This window comes from Taudactylus pleione, unplaced genomic scaffold (genome assembly GCF_031769625.1).
Source record: "Taudactylus pleione unplaced genomic scaffold, aTauple2 ptg000977l, whole genome shotgun sequence".
Lineage (NCBI taxonomy): Eukaryota > Metazoa > Chordata > Amphibia > Anura > Myobatrachidae > Taudactylus > Taudactylus pleione.
The window spans coordinates 1,403,572-1,430,974 of NW_028285378.1; the positions used below are offsets into that span (position 1 = coordinate 1,403,572).

The following is a 27,403-nucleotide window of genomic DNA, read 5'->3' on the forward strand; positions in this document are numbered from 1 at the left end:
TTGAGGTAGACGAGTTAGTAAGTGGGGGAGTAGGCTGTGACTGGGAGGGAGGCATCACAGAGGCAGGAGGGGCAGGTGGATAGGGATGAGGGTCAGCAATGTAGGTGGCTGGAGACAAATTATTTCTGAGTGCCCTGATCACTAAATCATAAAGCAGATGCTGAAATTCAAGCTGCATGTCAGGCCTCATCTGCCTCATGGAGCTATTTATGTCGGAAGTAAGGTGATCAAAGTGGTCGGGGGCCATCTTAAGACCTCTTCAGCCTGCCTCAAGAAGTCATCTCCAGGCTGCGTGGTCTGCGGCTGCTTTCTTCCCTGCCGATGCTTTTTTTCTGGGTAGTAGCAGTTGCTGGTGAGCATGAGGAAAGTGATACATCCCCTCACTTTCTCCAATCAGACTCAAGTCAGGAGTCCCAGCCAAATCCAGTTCTTGGGTAGGAGTCTGTAGAGAAAAAAATAATCAAAAAATGAATGTTCATGTTTTAACCAATATTTGCATCTTTTTCTAGTTTACTACAACCGTGGATCAGTGGAAAACCATTGCTGAAGAATTTGAACGGCATTGGAATCTCCCTAACTGCGGGGGAGCCATCGATGGGAAACATATCCGCATCACCCCATCTGGCAACAGCGGATCCTACTATTATAACTATAAGGGGTACGTCAGCATCGTTCTCATGGCGGTAGTGAATGCCAATTACGAATTTGAGTTTTTGGATGTTGGCAAGAATGGCCGTGCTTCGCATAGTGGAATGTTTAAACACACGGCATTCTACCAGAGGCTCGCCTCCAAGACCCTCAAGTTGCTGACAGTGGAGGAAATGAAGCAGGGCCTAAACTTTGTTTTTGTGGCTGACGAGGCTTTCGCATTACACGAAAATATCATGAAACCATATGCGCAGACCAGAGAGAAGCAGAACACAGTGAATGCATGGGCAAAACAAGTGAGGGAGGAATAAATGGCCTATTTTAATGGACCGGGGGCAGTTCCATGGCAGGAGGACTGTCTCAGATAAAAAAAACAGGAGTGGACACCTGGGGGAAGGAAAGATAGTAATGTAAAAAAACATAAAAAAAAAAAACATGGTGTGTATGCACTGTGGCCTTCATTCAGAGGCGGCCGTACGGTCTACGACCGCACGGCCGCCTCGATGTTTGTCAAGTGCGCATGCGTACGAGGGAGCCGGCTCCTTCGTGCGCATGCGTGAGACCCGCTACCCCCATGGGAACGCCTACCGTTTGGGGGAGGTCCCACTGACATCACTAGTGATGTCAGTGGAGAGCTTCCGGCTCTGACAGAGCCAGAAGCTCTCCGGGGCTTACGACAAGTGAGACCCTATCCTAGGGTCTCGTCGTAAGCCCCGATGGTCTCTGACCATCGCGACCATCACCCTAGCGGTCGTTAGAGCTGTGGGTGTAAACCCACAGCCTAACGACCGAAACAGAGGCGGGCGGTCAGGATGCAAGCGGCCACCCAGTTTCTGAGCGAACGCTTGCACCCTCGGACCGCCTCTGAATGAGGCCCTGTGTCTCTACGTCCCAAACCTGCCTCGGACGCAATGCTGACAACTTCGGACGCCTCCTCTTCTACCTCTCGCTCGGCCATCAGGACAACCGACCCTCGCTGAGGTTCTTGCTCCAGAAGAAAGGAGATCAAATTGTAATACCACAAGGTGGGGTGGTAAACATCATTAGCGAAGGCTCCAGATCTTTTGGACTCTTCCCCCTTCTTCCGCTCTTTCACAAAAACTGTACTGAGATTCTAGAAATCTTATTGTGCCCTTAGATGGCGCTGGATATAAAATGAGAGGTGGTATGAAATATTAAAACAATACTTAATCCTTTTAAAAGGTGTCTTAATTGTCTTTATCGCCCACAGTTCTTTTGTGCAATTTCAAACAATCACAGAGGACTCTTCCCCTTCTTCTGCTCTTTCACAAAAACTGTACTGAGATTCTGTATCTTACTCCTCACCCATTTAACTGTTGCATCACTGCTACATTGGACCAACTCCTCCAATGCCAATAGTTTTTTGGACTTGTCGGCATAGTCACGACAAGTGACCCTCCAGAGACACTCTTTGGCTTCATGAAGCTCCAGGAAGCCAATTATAAATTTGAGTTCCTTATCCAAAGACATTTCTATGGGAAAACAAAAAAAAAATGAAATGGACATTTGTCATAACAATTTTTTTTTTTTAGTATTTTTAATGTTGTCATGTGTTGTTGTTTTAATGTTGTTTATAGTTATAGTATTTTTAATGTTGTTTTAAGTAATGGGTGGGGAACCTATTTTCCGCAGAGGGACATTTTGATATATATATAGCATTATTCGCGTGCCCGGTGCATGCCACGCTCCCTTTATGTGATGTCACATGGGGTGGAGCCACAATCGCCGGTGATTACAGCAATGCTCAGAGCATCCCGAGTATGCTCTGAGAGCTGTAAGGGCAGCGATGTTACCGTCTGAAGCGTCCCCAGGTGGCACTGCTGCATACATTCTGGCTGCAGGGTGCCATTCTAAGCACCATGCTAGCCAGATGAGGCTAGCAAAAAAGCTCAGATGGCTAGATCAAACGATTCCGGGGGCCTTATACGGCCCCAGGACCTGAGGTTCCCCATCCTTGTTTTAATATTTTAAGTTATGCTGTTTTAATGTTACCGTGTATTGATGTTGAAGTAAATTTTTTTTTTTTGCGTTTTTCAATAAAGTTTTATTTAGAATCATTTCATTATTTTATTATGTTCATAATATGAATTATACAGTTTTTTTTTTTTAAATATATATATATTATATATACACAATAGGGCTGGGCACAGAGTGGTGGACAGTGGATCATGCATTTTTACACATTGGTGGTCAGTGGGTGGGTCGTGCATTTAATACATATTGGTGGACAGGGGAGGGGACACAGTGGTGGTCAGACTCAGTGGGTGGGTCTTGCATTTAATCAACATTGGTGGACAGTGGGTCATGCATTTATACAAATTGGTGGTCAGTGGGTGGGTCATGCATTTAATAATAAACTTGGTGGACAGGCTTTGCATTAAACACATTGGTGGTCAGTGGATACATTTGTGCTCAGCAGCACTATCATTATACTTACCAAAATATAAGGACTGCGTGATCAGGTGTGCCAGCTGCTCAAATCGTGTCCGTCTCCTTCCAAACCACGATGCTGCACAAAATGGAGACTGGGCGTGTCTAGGGATGTCAGTCAAGTGACGCGGAATGGACGATAGATCGTGCGATCAGTGGCGGATCTACATTTTTGGGTCCCTGAAGCTTGAACTGTTATGGGGGCCCCTTTGCAACCAGCAACAATAAGGCAACATCCAACAAGGTCCAAAGGGCCCTTGAGGCCCAAATGGTGGAGATGTAGAAACCCCCCAGAGACTGAGAGACTGTAGACAGATAGATATACAGTATGTAGAAACCCCACAGAGAGTGATAGACTGTAGATAGATAGATATATGTAGAAACCCCCCAGAAAGTGAGACTGTAGATAGATAGAAGTAGAAACCCCCCAGAGAGTGAGAGACTGTAGATAGATAGATGTAGAAACCCCCCAGAGAGTGAGAGACTGTAGATTGACAGATATTAAAAGGGGTATTCAATATGAAACGTTAACCTCGCCGTCGAAGTTTTCACCGCACATCGGAGCTTTTGCCAGCGAAAAAATATCGCGCGCACCCCCGCTTATACCCGTATTCAATATGAAATCGGCGAGAACGGCACCCGGCGAATGTGAAATCAGCGGAAACTTCGCTGATTTTTGGGGAAATCACCCTAACACCCCAAAAAAATGTTCTGACATGGGGGATCACTCTGGATACCCCCGATTAGCCCTGTTGAAGGTTTTTGGGGTCTTTAAACGGGCTCAATAGCTGCTATTTTGGGGATTTGGGAATGTGGTGAAGAATAGTATTTAGAAGTTATTTTGGCTGAAAATAAGTAGTCCCAGCAAATTTGGGGTACTTGAAAATGGGGGTGAGCATATTTAAAAGTTTATTGTATATTTAAAAACAGATTGTAGTTCGCTAGTTTTTAACTTTGTAACCCCCAATTTTTTTTTCCGCCCCCAAAATGAAAGTGCTTTTTTGGGGTCCTCTGAGGTTTTTTTTACATTTTTTTTAACACAGTTTACCTTTGGGGGACTGTCTGAAGGTTGCAGGGTGGTTTCCGAAATGTTGCACCCCAAAACCCCAATTCTGCACTTTTTTTCGCCACCCATTCCTTGGTGATACTTTTTCGCAGGGTCGAATGCAATAATATGAGATATGGTAAGAACTTACCCTTGTTATCTCTATTTCTACGAAGTCCATAGGGTTCCACAGGATACCTTGGGGTATAGGTGTGACGTCAGTCGCAGGGCACCAAAGAGTTAAGCTTTCAGCCTCCCAGGATGCACTAGGTCCCCCTCCTATACCCCGCCCCCGGGCCAAGGCACCTCAGTTAGTTACCAAGCCATAGGCCGGAGGAGGAGAAGGAAGAGAGAGAGAACAAAGATCTGGACACATACAAGAATCACATTCTCACCAGAGGGAGACGGAAAACCGGTGACCAGAGCAAAGCCCATCTGCAGCACAGGTGCGACAGGGCGGGAGTCCTGTGGAACCCTATGGACTTCGTAGAAATAGAGATAACAAGGGTAAGTTCTTACCATATCTCATATTTTCTACTTCAGGGTCCATAGGGTATCCACAGGATACCTTGGGGATGTCCCAAAGCAGTATCCTTTAAGGGTGGGGACGCTCCTGTGCAGAAAGGAGAATCTGCCGCCCGAAGGAAGCATCCTGAGAGGCGAAGGTGTCAAACCTGTAATACCTCACGAAGGTATGGACAGAAGACCACGTAGCAGCCTTGCAGATCTGAACTGCCGAGGCACCACGTCGAGCTGCCCACGAAGGACCCACAGACCTAGTGGAATGAGCCTTCAGAGAAGGAGGGACCGGTAGGCCTTCATGAAGATAAGCTTCAGAAATAGCCATACGGATCCAGGCTGCCAAAGTTTGCTTTGAAGCAGGCCAACCCTTTTTACAGAAGCCATAGAGGACAACAAAGCGTCCGACTTCCTAAACAAAGAAGTGCGGTCAACATAAGTCCTTAAGGCCCGCACAACATCCAAAGAGGCCTCACCCACGGAAAGACCAGGTGAGTTAAAGGCCGGAACAACTATTTCCTCGTTAACATGAAACTGGGAAACAACTTTGGGAAGAAACTCGGGCCGAGTGCGGAGCACTGCCCTGTTCCCATGAAAAACCAAGAAAGGGGGTCTACAAGAAAGAGCCCCTAACTCAGAAACATGTCTGGCTGAAGCAACGGCCAGAAGGAAAACAGTCTTAGCTGTTAGCCATTTAATATCCACTGAGTCCAGTGGTTCAAACGGCGGTCCTTGGAGAGCCCTCAGGACCACAGCCAAATCCCAAGGCGCCACAGGTGGAACAAAGGGCGGCTGAATACGGAGAACACCTTGCATAAAGGTGCGCACATCCGGGATTGTAGCAATCCTACGGTGAAACCAGACAGATAGGGCCGAAACCTGTACCTTCAAAGAAGCAAGGCGAAGCCCATGATCTAGTCCCGCTTGCAGGAAGGCGAGAATCCGAGACAGACGAAACTCCCGCGGTGCATAACCTCTCGGTCGACACCACTGGAAGAACGTATGCCACACGCGATGGTATATCCTCGCGGAAGACGGTTTCCGAGCTCGTAACATGGTACGCACCACAGAGCTGGAAAACCCCCAGGACCTCAGCATGGCCGTCTCAACAGCCACGCCGCCAAAGACAGCCGAGTCAGGTCCGGGTGAAGACAAGGACCCTGAGACAGAAGGTCCGGTCGTAGCGGCAACCGCAGAGGACTGTCCACGGACAGACCCTGAAGGTCTGAGAACCAGTGCCGTCTGGGCCACGCGGGAGCTATCAACAGGAGCGTCCCTCCTTCCTGTTTGAATTTCCGGATTACCCGTGGAAGAAGGGAGACCGGAGGGAACAGGTATGCGAACCTGAACGTCCACCGGACGGACAGAGCATCCACCAGAGACGCCCCTTAGTCTCTTGTGCGAGACCCGTACACCGGCAACTTGTTGTTGTGCCGGGACGCCATGAGGTCGATTTCTGGAAGACCCCACCTGTCCACCAGTAGTTGAAAAACGTCCGGGTGCAGGGACCATTCCCCTGGATGAACGTCCTGGCGACTTAGAAAGTCCGCCTCCCAATTTAGCACTCCCGGGATGAAGACCGCTGATATGGCCGGAAGATTGCGCTCCGCCCAAACCAGGATCCGAGAGACCTCTACGAGAGCCGCCCGACTGCGAGTTCCTCCTTGCCTGTTTATGTAGGCCACGGTGGTAGCATTGTCCGACTGGACCTGCACCGGGTGACCCTGGAGAAACCGCTGTGCCTGCAGGAGAGCATTGAAGACCGCACGGAGTTCCAAGATATTTATTGGAAGCTCCGCTTCTGTCGGTGTCCACCTGCCCTGGAACAAGTGTGGACCCGAAACTGCTCCCCAGCCCCGAAGACTGGCGTCCGTTGTCAACAGGACCCAATTTGGAACCCAGAACGGACGTCCCTTGTTGAGGTGGGTCGTCTTTAACCACCACGCAAGGGACAGGCGAACCTCCGGGGTGAGCACAATCGTCTGGAACTTCAGAGACTGAGGCAGCCCGTTCCACTTGGACAGGATCAGGTGCTGCAGAGGTCTGGAGTGAAACTGGGCGTATTCCACCATGTCGAACACCGACACCATGGAGCCCAGTAACCTCATTGCCGAGTGTAAGGACACCCGGCGGCTGTGCAGACAACTGCGCACCCTTGACTGTAAAGCAGAGATCTTGTCCTCCGTCACGAAGATCCTTTGCTGTCCCGAGTCCAATAAGGCTCCAAGATGCAGAATCCTCCGAGACGGGATTAGAGTGGACTTCTGCCAGTTGATTAGCCAGCCGTGCCGTTGCAGCAGTGCAATGGTCAGGTCCAAGTGGTGTAACAGGAGCTCTGGAGATCCTGCCACCAATAACAGGTCGTCCAAGTACGGCAACATGCGGACTCCTTGCAGCCGCAGAGAAGCCGCCATGACCGCCATAGTGTCCTGTATGTCCAATGACACCATGTAGTCCCCAGGTTCCAGCGCCAGAATGATGGACCGTAGGGTCTCCATCCGAAACTTCGGGACCCGCAAAGACTTGTTGAGTGCTTTGAGGTTGAGAATCGGACGATATGACCCATTGGGTTTCTGTACCAAAAATAGATTTGAATAGAAACCCTGGCCCCTCTGGGAGAATGGAACAGGCACTATAACTCCAGCCTGGAGCATAGTGTGCAATACCTTCCGCAGCTCCGTAGCCTTGTTCCGGTCTGATGGTAGACCCGTGGTGAAGAATCGAGCCGGGGGTCTGTGCCGGAAGGAGAGGGCGTACCCGTGAGAGACCACCTCCAGAACCCAAGTGTCTGTCGTAGTGAACGACCAACACCGGGAGAACTGCAGCAGGCGGCCTCCCACCCTGGGATCGCAGCCACAAGGTGCGACGAGCAGCTACCGCTGCTGAAGAAATTCTAGACACCAGAGTACTAATGTCTAGAGCCGCCTCGTTGATGTAGGTGGCCGAATCACGGAGATTGCCAATCAACTCCGCCTGTTCGGCCGGACAGTCGGATTCAAAAGAAGCCTCTAATGAATCCGCCCAGCGCTCCATCGCTCTGGCAACCCAGCAAATGGCCATAGCCGGCCGTGCTGCCCCCCCTGCAAGGGAATAAGCGGACTTCAGGCAGATTTCTACCTTGCGGTCCGTAGCATCCTTAAGGGAGGACATGGATGGCATCGGCAATGTGGCACTACGGACAAGACGGGTCACGTGAGAATCCACCTGTGGAGGGGATTCACACTTAGCAAAATAATTATCCGCGAACGGATAAGCCACCGCCAGGCGTCTCTGCGGCTGGTATCTTTTGCCAGGTTGTTTCCACGCCTCCTCTAAATGGTCCACCAACTGACCCGAAAGAGGAAAGACTGTGGCATCGCCCTTCACATCTTTGAAAAAGGCATACTTAGATTTAGCCGCTGGGGGAACTTCGTCCTCAATCACCAAGGCTGTGCGGACCGCCCGAATAAGTCCAGGAATATATACTTTGGACTTAGCATCAGCGTCCTTAGTATGGAAAGGTTCCTGATCGTAAGGATCCAGAATCTCCCCATCATCAGACGTCCCTTCGTCATCCTCATAAGGAGCGGACAGAGACGCCACCGGCCTTTTATGAGGCCGCATCACAGACTCCCCTTGCAACACATCCGACAAGTGCTGTACAGAACTCGTCAGGGAGTTAACCCACGCTGGCTCCTGAGAACCCGGGAGCGGGGAAATAGGGAGACTGTGGGGTACCACCAATTGTCGTGGGAACCCCTGCATGGGTGACGACACCACAGACTGCTGGGACTCCCATCGGAGTAAACGCGGGCTGCGGAGCTAACTGGCCCACTAAAGCTGTTAACGCCTGAGCGAAACAAGCCCAGGGCGGCTCCTGTACCGGTGCTGTAACCGTAATAGGCCGCGCCATGGACAAACACTGCCGGCAAAGGCCCTCCGCGCTACCCTCCCCCTCCGCTAACGGTACTTTGCACGTGGTACACTGTAGCCGGAGGGGAAAATCACTTTCAGACATGATGGCACCACGTATGTGACCTCTCTCACCAATTAAGTATTAAATAGGCGAGAGACCACCCTGCAGCACCGCACCGCAAGGGCTTTAGCAGAAAGAACAGGGACAGTAATAAAGCTGACAGTTTAGAGAAGAAAAGTTACAGGCAGCGCTAGCACAGTCACATACAATGCAGAGAAATAACAATTCCTGCACTAACAGCGCTGATCACTCAACTACACAGACACAGGGCCTGGTAGGACACAGCGCTGCATACACAGACCTGAGCCACAGCGGAGGAGAGGTATGCGGGGGGACCCAGACCACGATGCTTCCTTCCAGACTTCCAGCAGCGTTCACCATGCGTTGCAGAGAAGATGGCCGCCGAGGAGCAGAGAGAAGCTGGCCTGGGGGAGGAGCGCTGACACAGGACCAGTCAGCACAGTGCAGAGAGGGCTGTGTGCAGCGGGGGAGGCGCCGGCTGTGAGACAGGGAAGGCGCGCTCCCCTGGCATGCATTTAACCCCTGGGACGCCGCAGCGCTACCGCTCTGCTGCAGTCCGCTGTCCCAGGGGGTAGTGGAAGCGCAGGTTGGTCGCCTGGCTCCACGCTGCAGCCAGTCCCCAGGGAGCCCCCTGCCTGGGGACTTAGGACCATGTGATCAGCGGGGACCCACCGCGGGACCCCGCTGCTTACCTCTGTCCCCCTTGAATCCGGCCATGGTCCGGAGCATCTGGGGTCACCGCTAGCTGTGACCCCAGACGCCCACCAGCATCCCCGGATCAGTACCGGCGTTCTGGTACCGGCGGGGTGTAGGGAAGACAGCATGGACGTCAGGACTGACTGTCCATGCTGTTCATCCAGATGTGCAGCCACAGCTGCATGAAGAAAAAGCTTCAGGGGCTCTTCTAGCCCCCACTCCAACAGGTGCACCCGACTCCGGCCGGGCACCAAACTAAACTGAGGTGCCTTGGCCCGGGGGCGGGGTATAGGAGGGGGACCTAGTGCATCCTGGGAGGCTGAAAGCTTAACTCTTTGGTGCCCTGCGACTGACGTCACACCTATACCCCAAGGTATCCTGTGGATACCCTATGGACCCTGAAGTAGAAATACTTTTCGCACCGGCGAAAAGTTTTCAAATTGAATACGGTGTAAAAGTAAAATCGGCGAAAATGACGTCATCAGAGCGAAAACCTCGCAGAAACTGCGTTTTCGTTTCATATTGAATACCCCTAATAGATGCGGAAACCCACTAGAGAGTGAGACTGTAGAATAATAATAATAGATAAATGTAGAACTCCCAGAGTGAGAAAGACTGTAGATAGATAGCTATAGAAACCCACCAGAAGGTAAGACACTGTAGATAGATAGATGTAGAAATCCCCCAGAGCGAGAGACTGTAGATAGATGAGTGAGAGACTGTAGATAGATGTAGAAACCTCCCAGAGTGAGAGTGACTGTAGATATATAGAGAAATCCACCAGAGAGTAAGACACTGTAGATAGATAAATAACTGATAATAAATAAATAGATGTAGAAACCCTCCAGAGAGTGAGACTGTAGATAGGTGTAGAGAAACCCCCCAGAGAGTGAGTCAGTAGATAGATAGATGTAGAAACCTTCAATAGAGTGAGAGACTGTAGATAGATGTAGAAACCCCAGAGAAAGAGAGACTGTATATCAGTGATTCCCAACCTCGGTCCTCAAGTCACACTAACAGTCCTGGTTTTGGTGATATCCAGGCTTGAGCACAGATGGTTAAATCAAAATAACTGAGGTACTAATTAAGTCACCTGTGTTCCAGTATGGCTATCCTCAAAACCTGGACTGTTAGTGTGCCTTGAGGACCGTGGTTGGGAACCCCTGCTGTATATAGAACACATAGAAAACCAAAATTTACTTCCTCTGTAGGATCCCAGCTATTGATCCTTCTGAGTGGGATATCTGAGTCAGGTCTCTTCCCCGTGCTGCGTGTACCCACCTCTGAACTGGCAGTTAGCTCAGCTTTCAGTTTGTGGTCAGCACTGCAGGCCCGACTTCTGGCAGATGGGACAGCACAAATGGAGATGGGAACATCAAGCGGCACCTGCCAGTACTGCACTTAGCAGTGACACTGACAGCAGCTCTCTATTCTGTGCTTGGCCGACTTATAGGGCCCATACACCTACGCGATCAGCATCTGATCCGATTCACATCGGATTACCCTGCAGTCCCGTCGTCACCATTTCTTCTTTTTCTTAGCACAGGATCTGTCGTAAGATCGATCCTGTGCCTCACGAGCTCATTAGGGAATAGGGAGAAACAGTCATTGAAATTACTGTATTGCCACACGATGGATTGCATGGAAAAAAAATGCCACGTTCTGAACACGATACGATGGAACATATGTGCTGCACATATGATCATAAGATACGATTGAAGGACCCACGGGAGCGCGCATCAGATGAAAAAATGCACGATTTCAACAAGACTGAGCGTTCGTCGTCTGATCGTCTTTAGAGCCATCCTCTGCTCAGAGCTGTAGATAGAAAGTCTGCGAGCCAGCCCTGATCGGGGGAGGGGGGTTCTGGGTACTCAGAAACCCCCTACATGCATTACTGTAGAGTATTTTCTAAAAGTCAATATTAAAGACTTCAACACTTTGACTTATGATACCAGACCCTCCAACATGACCCGTTCCATTAGGTACAAAATGCTCTGCTCCTGGACTTCCCTCTTAATTTATGATTGTAGCCACCTGAGCTAAAACACCTGTGTCACCAGTTAAATAGTTCAACACAGGTGACAGCAATCATACATTAAGTGGGAAGTCCAGGAGCAGAGCATTTTGTACCTAATGGAACGGGTCATGTTGGAGGGTAGGAGATACTATCACTAAAATGACCTTATTGGAATAACACACACTTAAAAACCTTCCATGATTTTGTTAATAAATTCACTCATTAATATTTTTTTTGCTTCAGGGTCCCCCTTGGGTTCTGGGCCCTTAAGCTTCATTAGTCCCACGACTTCCAGGAGTGTAGGCAAGTATGGCTAAGGGGCACATTTATCAAAGTTAATTTGAGGTAAATTCCCCGAAAACACCTGTTTTCCGGGGTTTACCTCAAATACTAAGTATCCCCCGAATGTATGAAGGAGGGACCGCAGCAGGTATCTCCGATACTTGCTGCGAACCCTCCATTGCCGCCTCCCCCATAGGTTTCTATGGGGGATGCGATGCTGCCAAATGTATCTATATCGGGAATGCGAAGCATTCCCGATATTGGCCCAAGCAGCTGACGCTATCTGAAGATAGCGTTAGCCGCTGTAGTCTATGGGGACTTACCGCATTTCAGCCAGCGTAGGGATCTTCCAGATCCCTCTGCCGGCAATGGGCGCCGCCCATGTGCAGTCCGCGGGACTGCGCATGCGCAGCAGTCCCGCATGCACTCCGGCCACATCGCAGGTACGGGCTCCTTTCGGAGCCCGTCTCTCTGCATGTGCCGGTACATATATTCAGCCGGTATGATCGCATTTTGCAATATGATCATGGGCGGTACTGGATGCCCTGATCGCATTGCAAAATGCGATCATTAATAAATGTGCCTTTAAAGGTGTTATGTCTCGTTGTTAAATGGTGCCCCAATAGTAGTGTGTCACGGTTTGGTGACCTGTGGCTCACAATCATAAACTGTTGTGGAACTATTGTAACCAGCATGTCCTGTCAGATTGCAGCAGCTATAGTCGGCCAAAACGCTTATTGTATGCTGGGACGAGTAGTTTACCACCCTTTGTACTGACTGTCCAGGGAGAAGTCTCTAGCGTGCTTGTGGATTAAACTACAACTCCCGGCATGCCTCTGTCCTGCCTCACTGCACCTGCGCGGCCAGACGTGGCAGCCGTGTGATGGTTCCTGCCAGTTGCTGCTGGGGAATGAGAATGCTGCTGCTCCACGTCCTGGTGAGTAGTTAAGACCCCTGGCCTGGGCCCCCTGGGAGACCGGGGTCCTTGTGAGGAGGGGCGCTCGTGTAAAGGAAAGTTACTGGCTTGGGGGACAAGAACTCCAAAACTTAAAGAGAGTGTCTTCTAATATACAGTAATATCTTATATTGAGTCACTGTACCCAGTTCCAGAGTGTCTCCTAATATACAGTTATAGCCTTATCTAGTGACTGTACCCCAATCCAGAGAGTGTTCAGGGCTGCCCCAGGACTGGTGTCTCCAAATATACAGTAATGTATTTATATAGAGACTACCCAGTTCCAGAGAATATACAGTATTAACGGTTTATGTAGTGACTGTACCCCAATTTCTGAAAAGATCTAATATAGAGTAATATATATATAGTGACTGTACCCCAATTAAAGAAAATATCTCCCAATATATAGTAATAACTTTATACAGTGACTGTACCCAGTTCCAGAGAATGTTTCCTAATATACAGTAATAACCTTATATATAGTGACAGTACCAAGTTCCAGAGAATGTCTCTGAAGTATGCCGAAACAACATTACGTATTGTGTCTGTACCCCATTTCCAGAGAATAGACAGTGATATTTTATATACATACTGTGCCAGAGTGTCTCCTAATATACAGTAATTTGTTACATATTGACTGTACCCATACTAAGTAATATCCTTATTTAGTGATTGTTCCCCAATTCCAGAGAGTCTCGTAATATACAGTAATATCATTAAATAGTGATTGTTCCCCACCAAAGGATGTCTCCTAATATTCAATAATAACCTTATATAGAGATACCCAAACGTATTAGGTGTGCCCCATAATATCATTATTCATTTAGGTAACATAAAGGTGTATTCATCAGCCTCAGTTACAGTGCCAGTTATTACTCTTTGGCTTCCTGGTATTATCCATGTTGTTTTACTTGTTACGTCCCCAGAAATGTGACCCTTCTTGATAGGGCTAATAGTCTTGTTCATTTTGGACTAACAAGGAAATCCTGTTTCTCATGATTTGTATGTCTGATTCTGGACAAACATGGGAGTGTATGTGACCTACAGGACTTTGATGTTTTCCTGCTTGTCTTGAATATTCAACTCTGTATTATTCTCATAACGTGCTGAACCACTTTGATACTACATAGGTACATCATTCAATCCTAGGTACTTTAGTAAAGAGTTATATATGTGTCTGCATACTAAAAATATACCTGTTTCCTATTTAGATTGCCTACAAAGGCTGATATATATGCTGATCAGTGCCATCTGTACATTGTGCAACTCGTTCATGTACCATAGTGTGTATAAATTCTACTCACTAATGAGTATAAACTGACTACACAAAATCCCTTACTCATGTAAATATTCTGCATAGCTTATCCACTTTACTTAAAGTTTTAAGAAGGTTTACTTTCTCCTGAAGGCAATTTTCCATGCTCCTCTAAAATGTGGCATAAGCTTTCAAAGAAATATGTGGCACTAAGTAACCTTTTATTTATATTCTAGTCAGCAGCCCGTCAACGGGACATTGACGCGCCCATGAAAAGTCCCGTTTGAGCACTGAAACGGGTCACTTTTTGGTAATTTCTGCTCTCCAGCTAGGGGGGCTGCGAGTTGAAATGTCGGTGGCTGTGCGCGCCGGAATGGAGCAACAATTGAATTGCTCCATCTGGCAAGCAACCCACCCCATAGAGGTGAGGAGCAGCATTATATATATATATATATATATATATATATATATATATATAATATTTTTTTTTGTTTTCTTGAGTGAATAAAGATTTTTTGAGTGCACTTCCACCACAGGTTCTCTAAGCATGAATGTAATCGTGTAGTTGGCATTTACAGTGTCGACATGTCACAATGTCGTTTAACACCGCATCGACATGTCTAGTGTTCATTCTAGCACCCTGCACCTGTCACAACCCATGTAGTTTCTATTTCCTGCCTGGGGTGTCTCTCTCTGCTCTGGTGCTTCTAGCACAGTCAGCTGATGCAACAAACCAGTGTTTGCTAGGACTACCAGAGCAGGAACTGCATGGGTTGTGACAGATGCAGGGTGCTAGAATGAAGACTATGGGCCCCATTTATCAAAAAGTTTCATCACTCACAACGAGTGATAAAACTCGCTGCGTATGATAAATCAGCTCCAAACAGACAGTTGGGAGCTGATTGGCTAGAGCACCATTATCATACGCAGCGAGTTTTATCACTTGTTGTTAGTGATAAAACTCATTGATAAATGAGGCCCCATATGTCATAATACCTACAACACAATGTCGACAATTATGACTTCAACATTGAACCATATCATTATCTTCAGAATTTAGACATATGAAATATCGACATTCTGTTCTGTTCTGTCCAGGACCCATTCCACCCCAATGTGGACCTCTCTCGTGGATGGCACTGTATGTTATACTGGTAGACCTACTGAGCAGCCCCCTTTTTCAGCTGTTATCTCTCATTAGTTTGTGGATGTGATGTAACAAATATGATAATTGTAATAATACCCAACCCATCAGGCACCTGATCTACAAGAAGTTTCACGGGCTATGATTTATTTGTGCTCTTAACCCAAGTGGTTGGTGTGACTACTACAGCACAATTTACTGTGATTGGTGACTGCTAAGTGGAAATTTAATACTGACGTAGTAGGTGGGTAAAATAAAACAAATATCATTCTACAACAGGGTGGCCAACCAGTCAGAGGCAAAAAATATCTGTAGTCAAGTTGAGGGCGCTGATTCAAAAATGGGGCACGGCCTAGCTGTCAAGGCCCCGCCCCATATTTGTGTGCACTCCTTTTGGTATGACATTCGCAGGAGCATGATCTTGTCACATCCCCATGTTTAGTCACTCTGGGGGCAAGCCCAGCACATTGGAAATACACAATTTACATAAACTTCTCAATATATTTTTTTCACTGTTGAAGTGAAAGAAAAAGTCAGAGCAATATACAAAACATTGAAAAAGCTACGTTCACAAAAAATACACAGAAACAAGCCAGATCCACATAAAATACATTTAAAAAACCACATCCACATAAAATACATATTGAAATCCAGAACCACATAAAATACATTGAGAAAGCCAGACCCACATAAAATATGTTTTAAAAACCACATCCACATAAAATACACTTTCAAATCCTGAACCACATAACATACATTGAAAAAGCAAGTCACATAATATACACTTCAGCTCTTCCATGTGTCACTCAGGGCCCCTCCCTTGCCATTCCAGCCCACATTCATGTGTCATTGCAGCCCCCCATGCCACTGCAGCGGCCCCTCATTTGTTACTCCACCCCTCCTTCAACAGCCCCACTCTGCCCCCATAGGCATTAAAGAAGGCATCATCCCCCAGCTCTCAGGCTGCCCCCCCCCCCACTGGCTGTCAGACAGTAGTGCCCCCTGTAGTTGTGCCCCATATGCAGTGCCCCATATGCAGTGCCCCCCTGTAGTTGTGCCCATTAAGCAGTGCCCCCAGTAGTTGTGGCCCTTATGCAATGACCCCTGTAGCTGTGCCCATTATGCAATGCCCTCAGTAGTTGTGGCCCTTATGCAATGCCCCCTCTAGTTGTGGCCCTTATGCAATGCTCCCTGTAGTTATGCCCCCTAAGGTAGTGCCCCCAGTACTAGCTCCCCCTCCCCGCCCACACCCCTATGAAGAAACTTACCTGTCTTCATGCTGGCACCGCTCCACGCCGTCAGGGCTCCTGAGCCCCGCCGTCGCTGCTGCTTCCGCTGCGTGCTGGATCGAACTGGCTCCAGCAGGCGTGCGGGCTCCTCACATCGCGGATGACGTCACCCACACACTGCATCACTGGGAACGCTGGCCTCTGAAACAATCAGAGGCTTCTTTAGTCTCTGATCGCTTCAGAGGCCAGCGTTCTCAGTACCAGTGGGGTCTGCCGAGCCACATGTGGCTCGAGAGCCGCGGTTTAGCCACCCCTGTTCTAGAGTGTTGTCTCAGAAGTGACTTGTGAATTATTATTATCCTTTATGTATATGGCGCCAGAAGGGTTCTGCAGTGTCTTACAAAGTACATAAATAAGTGAACAAGAAACCAGTGACTTACAGTACAATACAATACAGGACAAGGACATGGTTTATACACATTACTGCATTAACAATCGTAAAACACTCAAAATAAGCAACAGGGCATAGGCAACCAAGTGTTAAGGGGCCTATACATTAGACGACTTTTTGAACGATCCGACCAAAACCAGGAAGTTTTGGTCGGAACGTTCAGAGAGTCGTCCAATGGATAGCCGGCAAGGACCAGCGATGCGCGTGCACGCTGAGTCCTTGCCGATGCAGACTATCTCTGGAACATGCTCGTCAACCTGGCGATGATCGTCAGGTTCCACATGTTCGCAGATAGGAGGTTGGTCTCCTGCACTGAATGACGTTCTGTGAACGCTGTTCAGTGCGGACACCGCACCTAGGCGACCTGAAGGACTGAACGCTAGTCGTTCAGTTTATCAGGTCGCCTAATGGATAGGCCCCTTTAGGTGCCCTTGTGGGGAGTATGAAGTAGATAAAAGTATAAGTAAGGAGAAGCACAAGAGGGTAGAGTACCTTACTCGTGAGAGTTTACATTCTAAAAGGAAGGTGCAGACTAACAGGTGTGACACAGATGGGAGCAGTCAGGGTGGAAGGAACATGTAGCAGCGGGTTAGGATGAGAGTTGGAAGGCTTTGATGAAGTAGTGGGTCTTGAGAGCCTGTTTGAAGATTTGTAGAGAGTCTGGTAGGGAGCAGCACTGGCAAAATCTTGGCGGGAGTGGTTGTTGGATCAGTTGAAGAGGAGAATGAGGGCCTGATTCGTAAGCGGCCGCTCTGAGCGATGTTCGCACAACTGCGCATGCGCAAACCAGTCATTGCGGTCGGAAATCGAGCGCTCGCAAAACAGCAAGGTGCTGCTGATGTGATTGACAGAATGTACCGTTTGTGGGTGGTAACAGGGGAAGGTGCTTGAAAACGGGGGAGTGGAGATCCGAACGCAGGCGTGCCTAACGGTCAAAAGGGCGTTTAATGGGAGTGCATAATTAGTAAAGGAGCGTTTCGACCACGTCACTTGGTTGTCTTTTAGCCTGAATTGCTCGCAGTAATAGCGGTAAGAAAAAGCTACCACAAGAACTGCGAGCAGTTCAGATGCCTTTCGATGTACCCGATTAATCTAATAAATACCGGAGATGACGTGTGTTGCGAACGGCAAAGGGGCATCTTTACAAAATAGCGAGCGCATTTTTTGTTCGCTCGCTCGCTCAGACATAGAAGTGTCAACGAACCGCAAAGAGTGAGCGCTCAATTTAAGTAGCCGGACCCTTTTTTGGAACGACCGTCCGCAAATAGCGTCCGGCTCTGAATCAGGCCCTGAGTTTCTGGATGCAGCAGCTCCAGGCTGAAGTGTCCTTTGTAATTTTGGTCACGATAGACATTTCTGCGTTATGTCTTCTGGGATTGTGGTACAGGTACCGAACGCTTCAGTTTTTGATATTGGACGATCTCTCTACAGACAGATGATTATAGCTGGCAGCAGACCAGTGCCGAGTCGTGGTCTCCCTGTCACAGTTCAAGAGACAAGTGATCAGTGACACAAGCGATCTATTTCTTGTATATCTTGCAATCCCTGACACTAGATGAAGGAGAACTATGTTAAATTTTTTAACAGCGATAATAAACTATTCAGTTATACAGTAATTAACTATTCTCAATAGTCTTACAAACATCCATAATATGTGTGCAGTAAACAATACACAGCTACTTAGTTCTCTTTTGATCTGTTTTGCTTTTCTCATGATACTTATGTTTATTTGCTGTGCAAGCTAATTTTATCATGTAATGTGCATTTAGTTGTTTTACATGAGATGTTGTTATGTGGCGCCGCCGGTCTAAATCCCGACGGGGGAAGCCCAACAAGGTAGTTAAGATAGGTGTCGAAATATCGACGCCTATCTTAATCCCGACGCCGGAAGACAGAAGGACGCCTGCCCGAACGAGGTAAGTCCGGGGCGACCTTAGCTGTTAGCCGCGGAGGGGGGGGGAGGGTTAGGTTACATAGCAGGGTTAGCGTTAGGTTTTTTGGGGGGAGGTTAGGGTTAGGCATCCCAAGTGGGGAGGGTGAGGGTTAGGCACCACTGGGTGGGAGTTAGGGTTGTCAGTATTGTTTTTGCTAATTAATGTAACCCCATAAGTTAAATTTTATATCATCAGTTATGCTGCACAGGTTCTCTATGCAGGATTGCTCCTGATGAATTAATCTGTACTTTGCTTTTCATAAAAGAATCTCTGCTAAGAATCTCTGCCAAGTTTTGATATAAAATCATGGTCTAAATCTGAGCCTTTCTGCCTCTTACCTTTTAACGCTACAATAATTCTCATGTTCTTGGGAAACAGCCATTGTCCCCAGCGTAATCTTTTCTGCGTATGCAAAACTATTTCCTTTAATTGCCCCAGTTTGAACATCTTTATAGACTCTGCCTCCCTCCCCTCAGATATGACATTAGTGGACTCTATTCAATTTAGTGTGATGCTGAATGGCCCTGGGAGGGAGCTATTCAATTCAGCATGCTGTTTGGTCTGACTAATGGGGGGGTATCCACTTAGCGTTATACAAACGACAGCACGATTGCGACACTGCAATCGTGCTGTTATTTATATAGCTAGTGATGTGCCTAGACTGAACGTTCACTTCGTTCAGTCCCGGCACATCCCTCATCCCCGCACATGCAGAACCTGACGAGATCGTCACGTTGACCTGCATGTACGGGTGATGTCGGAAGCGACCCGCGGGCACACGCATCGCTGGTCGCTTCCGTCCTAAACATGCCCGATGCATGCGCGATTTGCAAGCGATTGCACGATAACGATGTCGTTATCGTGCAATCGCTTGTTTAAATCGCTTAGTGGATACCCCCCATTAAGGATTTCTTCTTGCACCCCCTGAGTGTGCATGGAGAAATCCGACAAAAGTGCCGGGTGCGAGGCTGTTTTCCGGTTTAGTGCAGCGAAAACAGCCTTGTGACCGGCACTTTAATCGGAGAATGACGGTTCTCGCGACTAAACACCCAGGTTAAGTCGCAAGAACCGACATTCTCCGACTAAAGTGTTGGCTGCGAGGCTGTTTTCGCCGCGCTAAGCCGGAAAACAGCCTTGCACCCAGCACTTTTATCGGATTTCAGGGGGGTGCATGAAGAAATCCTTTAGTCGGACCAAACAGCGTGCTGAATTGAATTGCTCCAGGAGCTCTCTTCCGGGGCTATTCAGCATCGCACTGAATTGAATCGAGCCCAATATGTCACAATCTGAAATTAATATAAATCCCATGCTGAATAATATACATGAAGTTACTATTTCCACCCTGCTACAACACGGGACGTTGTATGATGAAATAACAAAAGTCATGACTATCAAGATGGCCTACATTGGAACTCCTGGGAACGCTGCTGATTTTCAAGTTACAGTATGAGGCGGTACTTCTCCAATAGAGAAGAAGCAGCGTGACTAGGAGGTTGTCAGACTTGCTATGTGGTTTTGTCGTTTCATACACAGGATAGGGCTGGAGATGTCCCTGAAATTCAATCACAGTTTTTTTTTTTGTTTTTTTTTTAACCTGTATGAGATAGCATTAGGATATGGTATTAATGATATGGAGGAACTTCAGCTGTCTGTAATGAAGGAGTAAGGAGGTAATTGTTTATACCAGAGCTGCAGTGGATGTCAAGGTAGCTCTGAACAGAACATATTAACTGAACATTTCAGTTTTGGGGTTAGTTGTCCTGCTAAATTGGTTATTTTTCTTCGTTTTTACACCTTCCTGCTTATTGTAGTTGTCACTGTATGTGTAATACTGAGTATGACCTATCTGGCACATCGGCCAGTGTGTACCCGCTATGTCGCTGATGATGCACGCTCCCGCGCGTCGTCAGCTACATCGCCCGTCAGACCTGCATGCAGGTAGGACGGGTGATATCATCAGCGGGGGACTATGCTGCAAATGCAGCATGGCCCACGCTGTCGCTCCCAGCATCGGCAAATGCCGGCACCACGCCAGGTCCCGTCGTTAACAAGGTCGGTACACACTAGACATCGTCTAGTACAGTGGTTCTTAACCTGGGTTCGATCAAACCCCAGGGGTTTGGTGAGTCAGTCTCGAGTTCGGCGGAGGTTTGTGTCCATTCCGTTTGCCAAGGTTGCCAGGTGCATTATTATACTTTTGGCATTCACACAATACTTTTATGGCATTTTTGTTTTGTTGGTTTTGTTCTTTGAACACAGTGATTTTATGTGCAACTGATGCATGGTTCATTTTGTGCACTAATAAAATATATACAGTATCTCTATGGTTTGAATTTGAAAAAGAAACATTTTATTTTTCCAACTATGAAGGGTTCGGTGAATGCACGTATGAAACTTGCGGGGTTCAGTACCTCTAACAAGGTTAAGAACCACTGGTCTAGTATATTTCGGCCTTAAGTGTCACTGTATCCTCCTATTCAGAAAAAATCTAGCGCTAATCCAGTATTGGGTGGAGATGGTTCATTATTCTGTGTCCAGTTTAACAGCAATAAGTATCCTGCTGCACCTGTTATGGTGGGGTGGTACGCTCAATGGGAAAGCATACAATGCTGCTCTGAAGCTATAGGCCCGTATTCAATTTGGGACCGAAAAGTCCGTGCTGGACTTTTCGCTCCACATCGGGGCTTTTCCTGGGATAAAGTATCGGGTGTGTGCCCGCTTTATCCCCGTATTCAATTTAAAATCAGCGACCCTGCGAATTGGGATCTACGTGAAAAACGGGAATTTTGGGGAAATAATTGTAGGACCCCCCTAAAGATGTCCAGACATGGGGGATCACTATGGGTACCCCCGTTTTTGCCTGCAAAAGAAAGTCAGGTTTTTAAATAGCCGCAGCAGGTTTTTTTTCCCGACATTGAAGAAGTGATGCAGAAGAGCACTTGGGTTATTTTATTTCGTTTTTTTTTAAGTGGTCCCATCAAATTTGGGGTACAGGAAAATGAGTACTAGCATATTTTTAAGTCCCTAAAGTAATTTTTTAATAATTCTGCAAAAATGCACCTGCCGCTAATAGCCTAATGCACCTGCCGCATACTTACAGAATACTCCTGAACCTATTTCCCTATTTTTAAACACTGTTTTCCCCTTTTTTTTTTTTACCCTAAATTTTTCATTTATTTTTTGGGGGTGTCCCTATTTTTTTGTTAAACTTTTTATTGACACTGTTTATTTTTAAATGTCATTCCCAGGGGTGCAGGCTATTTTTTTGTTAAGCCTGCACCCCTAAACTTCTATTCTGCACTTTTTTTTGCCATGTAAAACATGGTGAAAAGTTATCCCCGTTTTTTCTTTGGAAAGACTTTTCGAACCTGCAAAAAGCCTTTGAAATTGAATACGGGGATTATTGAAACAGGCGAAAATGAAGTAATCAGTGATAAATTATCGCTAATTCCGACTTTTCGCAGCCTAATTGAATACCCCCTTAGTCTCCTGTGTTCCCTGTCAATTGTGCACCCTACACTGGTGTGTACATGATAGAATTGCTGCTTTTTTTTCCCTTTTAAAGGAATCCGTTTCTGAACATAATCTCAGTTACTATCTGCTGAGTCTCTTAAATAATCTGTTTCAATACAAAATCAGATTTTTTGGCTGCTATTCAGTAATTTCAAGTACTGGGAAATAAAAAAACCTTTCTGTACAAACAGCCTGGAAAACAAATATTGATTTATGGACTTTACCTGGAACAGGAACAGTGACAGCCGTCGGTGAGAAACTGGCCTATCACTGCTGAACTCTAAGACCGGGTACACACTAGAGCGATATCGACACAATATGTTGTTTTGAAGCACATTGGAATGACATATTGTGTGGATCACACAGTGTGTATACACACTTGTCACTCCCATGTGTCGTATACGACATCTCAGTGGCGTAACTGTAAATTATGCTCCCCCTGCCAAAAACGTTTCAGGCGCCCCACCCCCAGCCCATAAAAGAAACCCACCCAAAGATGTTTAAGGTGTGTGGTCTCATGATACAGTAATGTCCCTTAAACATTATGACACACTAAGTAATGCCCCTCTTTACACATTATGCCACACCGTAATGCCCCTTATAACACACAATGCGACACACTAATGCCCTTTATAACACATTATGCCACACTAATACCCCTAATAGCACATTGCACTGCACAGTAATGTCCCTTACACATTATGCCACACCGTAATGCCCCTTACAACACAATATGCCACACAATAATGCCTCTTACACATTATGCCACACAATAATGCCACGTATAACACATAATGACACAGAGTAATGCCCTTATAACAAATTATGCCATACCATAATGCCCCTATAACACATTATGCCACAACGTAATGCCCCTATAACACGTCACACAGTAATGCCCCTTACACATTATGCCCTTATAACACATAATACCATACAGTAATGCTCTTTATAACACATTATGCCACACTAAGTAATACCCCTAATAGCATATTGTGCCACACAGTAATGCCCCTTACACAGTATGCCACACAATAATGCCCATTACATCCCACCCTGAAAGATCCACTCAGGGCTGACTCGAGGCTTGTTCGACCAGTGCGGATGAACAGGGGTGCCACACCGTAGAGGGCGCACCCCTCCCAACCATTCCGATTTTCCACCTGCGAGCTGAAGTGTCTCGCCGGCGGTTGGGAGATTGGGCACCGCCGGTGTTGGCCCCGGAGTAGCACGGCATCCATTCAGTGCAGGGTGAGGGCTGGGGGCAGCCCAGCTACTGAAGGAGTGCTGGGCTCGCCCCCAGCCTGACTTTAAATGGGAGGCGTGCCATATGGGCACGCCCCCAATTAGCGTCATTTAGGGGGCATGGTCTATGGTAATTAGGACACGTCCCCTTTTAGGAAGCATAACGGGGCACCTGATTCCCTCTCTGCACGGGGCGTGGCTCCTCCTTGAGCCGGCTCTGGATCTACTTCACCAACCCTCCTCTTCGCTCCTGCCAGTCTGTCACCTCAGCTCAAGACCGGTTGCACAGTTTCTATGTCCGTGTAGAACCAGATTATTGAGAACATAGCTTATAACCTGTAAACTGCGTGTATCAAGTTGGTGCCCTTATACAGTGCTCCTTGTAGTAGTCCCCCTGTAGTTGTGCACTTTATGCATTGCCACCTGTACTAGTGCCCCTTAATCAATGCCACCTGTACTAGTGCCCCCTTAATCAATGCCCCCTGTAGTTGTGCCCCTTATGCAATGCCCCCGTAGTAGTGCCCCTGTAGCAGTGGCCCTTATGCAGGGCCCCCTGTAGCAGTGGCCCTTATGCAGGGCCCCCTTATGCAGGGCCCCCTTATGCAGGGCCCCCTTATGCAGGGCCCCCTTATGCAGGGCCCCTTATGCAGGGCCCCCTTATGCAGGGCCCCCTTATGCAGGGCCCCCTTATGCAGGGCCCCCTTATGCAGTGCCCCTTATGCAGGGCCCCCTTATGCAGTGCCCATATGCAGTGGCCCCCTGTAGCTGTGCCCATATGCAGTGGCCCCCTGTAGCTGTGCCCATATGCAGTGGCCCCCTGTAGCTGTGCCCATATGCAGTGGCCCCCTGTAGCTGTGCCCATATGCAGTGGCCCCCTGTAGCTGTGCCCATATGCAGTGGCCCCCTGTAGCAGTGCCCCTTATGCAGTGGCCCCCTGTAGCTGTGCCCATATGCAGTGGCCCCTTAAAGTAGTGCCCCTGTAAGTGCGCCCCCCCCAGTACATACCTGTTCCCAGTACTTACTTGACTCCACGCGGCCGTCGCCCGGGCTGTCGCTCCCACTGCCGTGCTCCTCACAGTGCTTGCTTCGCCACTGCATCACTGGGAACGCTGCCTCTAAAGCGATCGGAGGCTTTCTTAGCCTCTGATCAATTCAGAGGCCAGCGTTCACAGTTGCAGTGGCGAAGCAACGGCCCCAAGCCACTGCGTCATTGTCTATTTGGTTGTGCTGGACGGTCAATAGGAAGATATCATGAATGATGTGGTGCACATGGTGTAATGTGTAAGGCCAAACTGTTGATCAGGCGATATGTCATTTTATTTTGGCGTCTGAAGACGTCACCTTTTAAAAGGAGTAAATATAAATCGTATATAATCAAATCGTTAAATCATTCCCTCACTTGAAGGATTGCACAGTGTATACACTCAATATCGGTTGTTCTGGGATGAAGTGAAATTGGAACGACCATTGTGTCGTTTTGGCATCGTTTTGATGTGTATATGTCCTAGGTGATATATTGGACTGTCGTTTTGAGGCAATTTGGAATTACATCTTTATATCGCATAGTGTGTACGCTCAATCGCGCATTCACGTGCACTGTTCATCGCATCTTCTATGTGGTTCACATTGTGCGGTGTGTATGCAATTTCACAAAATCCCAGAACACACAATATAGAGCGTACACACTATGCAATCTTCGGAACGACAGCAAGATATATCATGTCGGAGGATTGTATCCAATTAATATTTTCTCCTGTAAACACTATGCAATCATCGTGTAGATCACATTTAGTTCAGGTGATGCCTTCAGAGGAAAGATTGGACTAATATATTTTGTGGTCGTCTGATTCTGTGTACACAGCTCAATGTGTATGTTCTTCTATGGCAGGGGTAGCCAACCATGGTCCTCAAGAGCTACCAACAGTACATGTTTTCCAGGTCTCCTCACTGAATCACATGTGAAATTATTAATTCTACCTGTGGATCTTTTCAAATGTGTAAGTGAGTGATGAATACACCTGTGCACCAGCTAGGTGGTCTGGAAAACGTGAACTGTTACTAGCTCTTGATGAGGTTGGCTACCCCGCTCTATCGTGAGTTCAGCATCTAAATTATTAAAAAGCACATAACATGAGACCGCCCAATCCGACAGTTTGCAGATGCGTTTTAAGCCGTTTACTGGTTAGCTGTCCTGCATACACACCTATACAATGTAATGCTGTCTGCAGGTGCCAGCGGCCGGCCCAATGCACTGAAAATAGGACCGCCCTGGGGGCATCTGAAAGCCTTTTATTAGGAATAAGTGACCTCACTGAGGCACAATAGCAGAATATTAGTTTTGCTCACAAAATGGTTGTCACCATGTCAGTTTTTGGTTAGCTAGTGGTCACAGAAGCTTTTTCTTTCATGGAAGAATTTTATTATTGTGCTATATGTTCTATGGGAGCCCTGGCACCAATCCCAGTACACGTTATTCAGGACAGCACCTTTCTGAGCAGTGTAATAAAATCGCTTCACATATAGTGTCACACATGATACATTTAGGCTATAAATGATGCAGTATTTTAGGAGGAGAACGGAAAAGTTTAATTTAATCAAAAGTATGGTCCGAAGTTGTTAGCATGTTGGACATTTTTATCGTACCCCCCCCCCCACCCCCCACCATTGCTCATCTCTGTGTAGACCACAATCTTGTAAAAATAGCATATGCCAAAGTCAGAAAGTCAGGGTATGTTTTTTCCTTTACTTGAAGGACCATGTCTCACACTTTGTACAACCCTTCTTAGATTCCCGTCCTACTTATAAGATTTTATGTCTTCTGTGTGTTCTGCCGGGTACACACTGGAGCAACGTCGACACGACATGTTGTTTCTGGCCGAATCGGAACAACATATGGACCGCATCTCTCCGTGTGTATGGCCAATATGCGTGCTCCCGCGGATGCTGGCGACATTGGCCGGCCGTGCTGCACGACCAACCGGACAATAGCGCAAGCTGTCCCGTTACAGGTAATGAAGGACATTACCTTGTTCTAATGTGTACCAAGGATCTCATTGGGCTGACATATTGGCTGGGTACACATCGCTCAGTGTGTACCCAACTTAGTATATAATGTATTGTTGGTTGTTGGCTTGAACATGCTGTTCTACTTTGTATCAAGTAGTACTAGCTGTATGCTGTGTACTTTGGCTTGTGTCTAGTTACACCCATCACTCCTGAGGGAACAGGGATTACTTATTATATTACAGGTGATACTTGCTGAAGCCATGTGTCCTAGGAGCACAGAACTCTGGAAATTTTCAGATATATTCCCTCCAATTTATTCATCACCAAATGTGTTTATTCACATAAGTCTATCATTAATAACAATTAAATATCCAATGCAATTTTTTTTATTTCAGAAAATTATATAATATTGATATGATACTTGATAGCCTCCTATAAATGTGGCTTTGGCACAGACCACTCAGGTATATTGTGAGCTGATTTGGTATACCGTTGTTCTGTTATTCAATTTCAATTATCTGTTTAACTGCGGAATTTATGTTCTGCTCCTTTATTTGCCGGTGTTGTGGGGTGAGAGGATAATTGAAAAAACTGCAATATACTGTAGTGTTCCTCTTACAGCTTTTGTACAGTGATTGCTTTGTACATAGTGACACATTTTGGCTAATAGTATGGATTATTGCAGCGGTGTTGGTTACCTGGGTATTGCTCATGCGCTAGTGTTGGAGCTGTAACTGTAACTCTGTTAATGTACACATTCCTGGTTCATCCAGGCAAACACAGAACACTCTGAAGAAGAATTGGCACAAAAACATAACTTGTCTATTTATGTTAATAAAAGGTAACTGTGCTGCACACTACATCTAGGGGCGGAATTCAATTGATTCCTGCCCCCATCGCGCCCGACGGAGCTATTCAATTCTTGCTCCTGTTGGGCACGATCAGCTGACAGCGCTACATTTCAGCTCGCAGCCCCAGGGGGGTGAGAGCTGAAACGTGTGAAAAGTGACATGTTTGGGCACCCAAACATCACT

At 47.2% G+C, this 27,403-nt stretch overlaps 2 protein-coding genes across 2 annotated transcripts in view; both read left to right on the forward strand.

Annotated features, from left to right (window-relative positions):
* LOC148454577 (uncharacterized) overlaps window positions 1-1,106 on the forward strand; it is an 88,261-nt gene extending 87,155 nt beyond the window's left edge. Inside the window, exon 3 of the mRNA XM_088460755.1 lies at window positions 510-1,106. Coding sequence (XP_088316881.1) covers window positions 510-959 — 450 coding nt within the window. The 3' untranslated portion in view covers window positions 960-1,106. The remainder of the gene's footprint in view (window positions 1-509) is intronic.
* An 11,368-nt stretch (window positions 1,107-12,474) lies between these two features.
* The window catches only part of PDIA5 (protein disulfide isomerase family A member 5), a 168,362-nt gene continuing 153,433 nt past the window's right edge, over window positions 12,475-27,403 (forward strand). Inside the window, exon 1 of the mRNA XM_088460758.1 lies at window positions 12,475-12,574. Coding sequence (XP_088316884.1) covers window positions 12,521-12,574 — 54 coding nt within the window. The 5' untranslated portion in view covers window positions 12,475-12,520. The remainder of the gene's footprint in view (window positions 12,575-27,403) is intronic.